The sequence below is a fragment of the Odocoileus virginianus genome, chromosome 33 (assembly GCF_023699985.2).
Source record: "Odocoileus virginianus isolate 20LAN1187 ecotype Illinois chromosome 33, Ovbor_1.2, whole genome shotgun sequence".
NCBI lineage: Eukaryota > Metazoa > Chordata > Mammalia > Artiodactyla > Cervidae > Odocoileus > Odocoileus virginianus.
The window spans coordinates 3,600,297-3,608,528 of NC_069706.1; the positions used below are offsets into that span (position 1 = coordinate 3,600,297).

Below are 8,232 nucleotides of genomic sequence, written 5' to 3' on the forward strand. Positions count from 1 at the left end.
GCGGGAGAAGACAGCGGCCTGCTTTAGTACCCTGTGGCCGCGACAGATGACCACCAGCTGGGCGCCTGGAGATGACAGCAATGGGCTCTCTCAGTTCAGGAGGCCAGAAATCCCAAATCAAGGCATGGGCAGGGCCACGTGCCCTCCTAAGGCCCTAGTGCAGGGTCCCTCCTGCCTCTTCCAGCTTCTGGGGGCTCCAGGCATTCCTGGGCTTGTGGCTGTGCCACTCCCATCTCTGCCTCCGTCTTCGAGTGGCTTCTCCCCATGTCTCTTCCTCTTATGTCTCTTAACTCAGATGGCCTCACCTCAAGAAGTATGTGTGTGCTCAGGTGCTCAGTCGTGTCCGTCCGACTCTTTGCAACCCTTTCCAGGCTCCTCTGTCCATGGGGTTTTCCAGGCAAGAATACTGGAGCGGGTTGCCATTTCCTACCCCCATCTTAAGATCCTTCACTTACTTATATCTGCAGGCATCTTTTCTTTAAACAAGGTCACATTCTCAGGTTCTGGGGGACATGTCTTTTGGGGGGCTGCCATTCAACCCACCACAGGCCCCTGTCCTGATCCAGTGGAGCAGGACACCATCTCAAGTCCTGTATTCCCCTGGAGCATGGATGTCACCCTTTGGTGTTAACAGCTCCACGTGGACGAGGTTTGGCCACTCCAGGCCCCCGGGGAGGGATGCTGTTGGAAAGAGACTCAGGCCGGGCCTCTAGGACTGCCAGGCAGGATGACAGCAATGGTGGCTGACACTGAATGAGCTCAACTTCTTTCTTTTTAAAAATATTTTTATTTATCCTTTTTGGCCATGCCACATGGCCTGCGGGATCTTAGTTCCCCAACCATGGATTGCGCCTCCTGCAGTGGAAGCGCAGAGTCTTAACCACTGAACCGCCAGTCAAGTCTCTGATGAATCCAACTCCTTGCCACTCCCTGCACTGCCTCCTTTCACCCTGCAAGAGCCATGGAGGCACCGCACGAACGAGCGGGTGAGGGCTGCTTGCCTGGAGGGCACCTTTGGTGGAGGGGCCAGAGGGACATACAGACCCCACTCTCGTCCCCCGTCATCGGCCAGACGGCGACCCCTCCACCCAGCTCGCCCAGGCTGTCACCCGGAGCAAGGGGCTTTTCTCCCCAGCGTGTGTTCGTTCTCCAGTTCCACGCAAGAAAGCAGGACTGAACCAGGACGTCTCATTGCTTTATCCTGCTTGGGGGCCACAAAGTCTAACTGGCAATTGGGATCACTTTAAAACCTGCCTGTGGCCCGATTTTTTGACCAGTTTGTCTTATTGCTCGTTTGTTACTCGAAAGAGTATTTGGGCATGTTAAGTCGCTTCGGTCTTGTCTAACTGTGCGTCACTATGGGCTGTAGCCCGCCAGGGTCCTCTGTCCGTGGGACTCCACAGGCAGGAACACTGGAGTGGGTTGCTGTGCCCTCCTCCGGGGGATCTTCCTGACCTAGGATCAAATCCATGTCTCTTACATCTCCTGCGTCGGCAGGGGGGTTCTTTACCACTAGCGCCACCTGGGAAGCTCAATCCAAGGCACACTCAGTATCTAAACCTAAACTAGCTGATGCGAACCCAGCCCAGGTCCAGCCTGGTCTCATGCATCCATCTGTCCTTTGCCCTCAGGGCCACTGAGGGCCATCCCGCCAGCCTGTGCCCTCCCCTCCAATGCCCACCCTGTGGCCTGGATCTTGGGCGGGCCAGAGGAACCCCGGGTGCCTAACGAACAGTGCCCCCAGCAGGAGGCTGGACTTCCAGAGGTTTCAGTGCAAAGAGGGCTGAGGCAGGTGGAGGCGTCCTGGTCACGGATGGGGGCGGAGGCGCCTCACCAGTCTGGTTGCCATCCTCAGCAGCCCTGGGTGAATGGCCGTCGGTGACCGTTCCCCTCATCCTTCCTGCACCTTCACTCTCATGGCCTCTTTTCCCTTCACGTTCCCACCTCATGCACTGGCCTCTGGTCTAGGTGGCCAGCCATGGAGATTCTTGGCTGGACCCCCGTCCAGAAAGGGTGACCTTTGGTTCAGAAGTGAAGGATGGAGCCAGACCCCAAAGGCTGTGTATTGTGCAACGCCCTCCTATGAAATGTCCAGAGCAGGCAGATCGCGAGATGGAAAGCAGGTTCGTGGTCACCAGGAGCTCGGGGGAGGGGAGAATGGGGGTGACTGGCTTGTGGGTACCAACCTCTTTTGGGGGTGATGAGACGTTCGAGAACTGGATGGGTATGGCAGTCACACAGCCTTGTGAATGAACTTGATGCTACCGAAGTGTTCACTTTGAATAATTAATTTTATGTGCATTTTACTTCAAAAAAAGGGCTTCCCAGGTAGCGCTAGTGGTAAAGAATCCACCTGCAATGCAGGAGACCTAAGAGACGTGGGTTTGATCCTTGGGTCCGAAAGATTCCCTGGAGGAGGAAACGGCAACCCACTCTAGTATTCTTGCCTGGAGAATCTCGTGTACAGAGGAGCCTGGCGGTCTATAGTCCATGGGGTCGCAAAGAGTTGGACACAACTGAAGTGACTTAGCAGGCACGTACCTTAAAAAAAGAAGTGCACACACAGAAGGTGAAGGACAGGGAGGTGGAGTGGGGCACTGTGGTGGCCGGCCCCGCTGAGAATCGCTGAGAACTGGCAGGCCGACCAGCATACCGCCTGTATCCTTCTGCGCTAGAATAAGGTCTCTCTCCTCCCTGGCCTTGAGTTACTTTCAGAAAGGGTTTTCCTAACACCTCCGCCTTGAGAAGGGGAGGCAGGGAGGGAGGAAGGGGCCTCCGTGCAGGAGTAGGTGGGGGTTGGGTTTGTGAAGAGGCGGGATAGGGGCAGCAGGGCAGCTCCTGCCGGAGTGAAGGGGCTTTGAGGGTGCCAGAGGACAGGATGTGGGTCTCCAGGTGGGCAGAGCCCTGGGGGTGCCCCCACCCATGCCTGTCTCTTCCCCTTTCTTCTCCGCTAAGCTGTGAAGGTCCCACATCCCCCGGCCCGAAGCCTGTATGAGGGTGCGCGCCCTAGCACCCTATTTGGTGCCATCTACTCCGGTGAGTAGCTGCCCCACAAGTCCCTGGCCCAGCTGGGGTTCCAGCAGCATGTCTGGGCCCTCAGTCCCAGCCAGAGGCTCTCCGGCCCCACCTCACCAATCTCTCCCCAGCCCAGCCCAGACCCGGAGGGCCAGAGACGGTACCTCGAGTAACCACCTCCTGGCACCCAGTGCCCTGAGCACGTGCTCCCAGCCATCCAGGGCTCCAGCTTCACCCTCCAGCCAGGCCTCCTGGTCCAGGTGCCATCCCTGGGGCCTAGGGCTGGTGTCTATATTCCCGGAGTCCAGCCAGCTGCAGGGGTGGGATAAGGGAGCCTGTTCATTTCTTTGGGCCTCTCCGCTGGGGGCCCGAGAGCCAAGTTAGTGTGGGGGGCAGCTGAGGTCACGAGTCCTCGGGTCTCATCACCAACCTGAGCGTGTTTTACAGCATAGAGAGCACTTCCGTCCCCTCTCACCTCGCCCAGTCCTCATCTCATACTGTCCCGGCTGGGGAGGCCCCTACAGCCGGGGAGCTGAGGCACAGCGACCTTGAACTGGGGGATTCCCGGGCTCCAAGCCCCACTTTCTCTGGGCTGCCCTGCTCCACGTCCTTGTCCACCTCTGGTTTCATTGATCTTGGATGGATAGATGAAACTATCCATCTGCCAGGATGGATACTTCTACTTGCACCCCGGAAGTGTCAGATGCCTGGGCTGGGTGATTGATCAGAGGTGAACACTTCCAGTCTTGGGGCTTTTCTTTCCCTTAGTGGGGATGGCCCCGTTGGGCCAGCTTCTCTCCAGAATGTTCTTGGGACACATCGTGGGTCTCTCCTGCCCCCTGCACCCCGCAGCCCTGCCCCCCCGCGCCAGCATGGGCTCAGCCACCTCGGGCCCTCCGCCGACGATGCCCGCTCGGCCTCCATCTCCCCCATCCGTGCTGCTGCTGCCACCGCTGACACCGTCTCTGCAGGACCCCCAGCCGGCCCCAGGGGCTGCCAGGCACCCACGGTTCCTGCGCCTGGAGTCCCGAGCCAGAATGCAGTCCGCCAAGGAGCCCAGCAACCCGTGAGTCCTGCGCCCACCCCCTCCCCACCAGCATCTCCACCCTCCCCCCGCCCCCACCCCAAGGCAGAGACACTGCCCTGGGCTAGGTGCAGGCGTCCTGGGCTTAAGGGAGGGGTCTCCATAAGGGACTCATTTTGATCCAGTAGCTGATTTTAACTTGCCTATGGATACACACAACACAATCCATCTCATGCTACGTTTCATGGAGAACACAGCTTTCTTGCTAGACTGAATTTTCCACTAAATCAATTTAAATTCCTTGACCCATTTTCAATATAGCACAGTTAACAGTGGTTTTAAAAAACAATCACTTCCCTTTTTTACTTTGCTGAAATGATTTCATCAGAATGCGTTCAAATTACAGCCAATACTGCTGTCCATTTTCTTTAGCGAGCGTTATTTCTACCAGGACCTGTTTTCTCATGGGAACCAGATTTTACTGCATGCGTGCTTTTTTACTGTCTGTTGACTGTTTCCACCAGTAATCACTGTTATGAGTTGGGTATTTAAAGAATCTGATTGTTTGTATTTACTTCTGGCTAATCCACGAGGCACTTGGAGCAAAAGCCCTGGAATCCTCCAGGACTGCTCCATCCTGTTTGGCATCTTGCTGGTTCTTTGGGTCACGTGCTCACTGTCTTTTGCTGACTGACCAGCAAAGCATGCTCATCTGGGGTTCCGTGACTGGCCCCGGGGCGAAGAGCGGAGCGCTCATCCCTGCCTGGTGGGCCCCTCAGCCTGAGTGGTTTCTGCCCCTCGGATGATTTTGTGAATGTGTGACCGCACCACAGGGCTTGGGAAATCTTAGTTACCCGACCAGGGATCGAACCCCTGCCCCCTGCATTGGAAGTGCAGAGTCTTAACCACTGGACCACCAGGGAAGTCCCTGGATGGTTTATTGGTCCCCCTTCTCCCTCTCCAGCTTCCCTGGTGGTTCAGCGGTAAAGATTCCACCTGCAATGCAGGAGATGTAAGAGACACAAGTTCGACCCCTGGGTCGGGAAGATCCCCGGGAGGAGGGCATGGCAACCCACTCCAGTATTCTTGCCTGGAGAATCCCATGGACAGAGGAGCCTGGCGGGCTACAGTCCAGAGGATCGCACAGAGTCGGACACGACTGAAGCGACTGAGCGTGCACGCTTCTCCCTCTCGGGCTGGCTGTTTCTCCCTTTCCACCCCTAGGCTGTCCAGTTGCACCCTCTACCCTTTGTATGCTTCCTGACACTTCTGTCATGTTCCACAAAGACTTAAAAAAAAACTTCCTTCTGCCTGGTTTTGGGGCACACCTCTCCCTAGCATCCACCAGAGGCCCCTGGGGTGGTAGAGCGAGGCAGAGAGTGGGGTGGGGGGGGTGAGCTGCCCCGGGGATCCACCCTGGGGGCGTCAGGGTGCTGGCATGGCGGAGGGTCCTCTGGACCTGTGGCCAAAGGCGTCCTGGGTGCTGCGTGCCTACCCCCCCACCCCAGCGGCCCCCCCCAGCCCTGCCTCCCGTCCCACACACCCCCTCCTGGACCTGACCTCTCTTTTCTTTCTCCGAGGACTGCGTCCAAATGAAGCCAAGCATTTCCTGAGCCCCGTGACCTATGCCGCCTTGGGGGATACTGGCCAGTGCAGCCCTGGCCCCACCCCCGTAGCAGAGATGAGTATTTTTATCAGCTTCTCCCCAGAATAAAATCTTTTACTTTTCGGACTGTGGATGAGGGTGACTGGCCTCATGCCCTCTGCGGCGGCTGGCCTTGCCCGTCCCACGGGTGGGTGGGCCTGTCAGCCCCGCTCCGGCCACCACCCCACTGGGGCGGAGTCTCCACAGAGAATCATGGCAACCCTCCCCTGCCCCATCACACACGGCCCCGCGGCACAGTGCCCCCCATGCAGCCCCGGCCCTGAGAGGTGGGCAGAGCAGGGCCCCGGGCAGAGGCCGTGGTGTGACTTACCCAGGCTCACACAATAAGGCCTCAGCTCTCTGGTCACCTGCCCAGGAGGCCGTGCTTCCTGGGTGCTGGACACCAGTGTGAGGAGTCCAACTTCCAACACCTCTCACGTGTGACCTGGGCTCGGGCCAGAGGAGAGGTGGGGGCCCCAGGGAAGCGCCCGAGCCAGGAGCAGTCAGGCTTGTGTCCTGCTGCCTCGACCTGTGGGAACTCACAGCAGCCAAGCCCTGCTCTCTCAGCCCCTGGTAGCTGCCTTCCAGCCCATTTTTCCAATTTACTGATGGAGTCAGTGCTTGAGTGGGCTCCTGCAGCCCATGGATGGAGGGGTGGGTCAGGTAGGGCCCTGAGTAACCGTGTGCCCAGGGACAGATCTCCTGGCTGCTTGGAAAGGAGGGGGGCGGTGAGCCCCTCCTGCCGCCAGCCGGAAGCAGTCTTGAAGATGACAGTTCTGTCCCCTGTGGGGGCTGGTGGGGAAGCCAGCCTTTGGCCTGATCCCAGGCGGGAGTTGGAGGCAGAATCCTTGCCAAGGAGAAGGGCAGAACCCCTCTCTCCCCTGTTCCAGCCCCCGGAGGTGGGGGGACCTGCTGGCCTTGGCAGCTGGAAGGGCGGTGCTGCACCTCCTCCTGGGACTGATGCTCAGCAGGGTGCCCACCCTCCAGCAGGAGAAGGTGCTTGGGGAGTGGGTGAAACCGGGGCTGGGGTCAGTAGAGGGGTCATTTTTGAAGGCCCTGGGTCCCACCTCCTCCTCTGCTGGGGGACCACAGTTCCTGGCTGGGCCAGGCTGCACAAGGAGTAGCGTGACCGACTGTCCTCGTCTGCCTTCAAGTGAAGGGGGATCCCTGGTACTTTCTGTTTTAAGGCTCAGATGAGGGGATTCCTTGGCGGGCCAGTGGGTGGGACTCCAGGCTTTCACTGCCAAAAGCCCGGATTCAATGCCTCCTTAGGGAACTTAAGATTCCACAAGCCGTGTGGTGCAGCAAAAACAAAACAAAACAAAACAAATTGTTTACAAAAACATTTGCTAGGTTTCAATGTTTCAGGAATGCAAATTCCCCATAATGGCTATTTTGTTGGTGTTGTTGCTGTTAAAAGAGCACATTAAAACTTGCCTCCCTGGAGGTCCAGTGGTTAGGACTCCAGGCTTTCACTGCCAAAGGTTCCAGGTTCAATCCCTGGTTGGGGAACTAAGATCCCCAAAGCCTCGAGGCGCGGCAAAAAAAAAGACTGAGATGAATCAGCCCTGTGGAGAGGGAGGTATGTGGGCTGGCCTGGCATGAGGGGCACAGATGAGATGGTTCTGGCCAAGCAGAGGGTCCTATGTCCGGGTGTTGCATGGTGACTGCCCTGCACCCCAAACCCAGCCCCACAACCCACCAAGGCAAATGAAAGGGTCACTGAACGTTTTCTTCCTTTCAAAGACCACAGACTCATTAACCCTAAGGTATACACAACTGACGACAGCAAACGTGTGTCCTGAACAAGATGGTCTGCCTTAGAAAAGGCACCACCAGGACCCCCCCTTGTGGCTCAGCTGGTAAAGACTCCACCTGCAACGTGGGAGACCTGGATTCAATCCCTGGGTTGGGAAGATCCCCTGGAGAAGGGAAAGGCTACTCACTCCAGTATTCTGGCCTGGAGAATTCCATAGACTGTATAGTCCATGGGGTCGCAAAGAGTCAGACACGACAGGGATTTTTGCTTTCAGGACCCCAAAGCAGGCCGCCAGCGGCCACAGGGAAGGCCTTCTGTGCAGGGATGTCTTAGGGGCACATGGGTCTCCCTGGCACCACTCCCTTGGCTGGCTTGAGCCCTGACTTTCCATGGATTCGAGAGCTCTAGACAGAGACCCTCCAAACACACACAACCTCCAGAGAAGGGCTTCTCTTCTCTCTCCCCTTCCTCTTGCTCTCAACTTTCCCTAGATCCATAGAAAATGAGCCCCCCACCAAACATCTGCACCTCATATTTCCCAGAGATGAGAAATGGCCAGAAAGCCAAGCAGAACTCTGCCAGCAGGCTCCCAGTGCCTTGTGCTGGGTTGCCGACAGGCCTCGGCCATCCAGGGAGTGGGCCCTCCCTCACCCTCCCCAGCAGGACCCAGCACCCTTACACCCCTAAAGGAGCTGCGTTCTTCTAAGACTTACTTGAAATACTTATATTTCCCAAACATCAGCTGTGGCTAAGCAACCGGAGACCTTTCCAAATGCAGGAACTGGAAAT

At 57.4% G+C, this 8,232-nt stretch overlaps 1 protein-coding gene across 6 annotated transcripts in view; it reads left to right on the forward strand.

Annotated features, from left to right (window-relative positions):
* The window catches only part of C33H16orf96 (chromosome 33 C16orf96 homolog), a 38,693-nt gene extending 32,917 nt beyond the window's left edge, over positions 1–5,776 (forward strand). For 5 of the 6 annotated variants that reach the window (XM_070460770.1, XM_070460771.1, XM_070460767.1 and 2 more), the window contains 3 exons: positions 2,956–3,036; positions 3,868–4,081; positions 5,004–5,776. In XM_070460770.1, the coding sequence (XP_070316871.1) occupies positions 2,956–3,036; positions 3,868–4,081; positions 5,004–5,055 (347 nt within the window). In that variant the 3' untranslated portion in view covers positions 5,056–5,776. The remainder of the gene's footprint in view (positions 1–2,955; positions 3,037–3,867; positions 4,082–5,003) is intronic. The other variant, XM_070460768.1, reaches the window with a different exon arrangement.
* Positions 5,777–8,232: the final 2,456 nt, after the last annotated feature.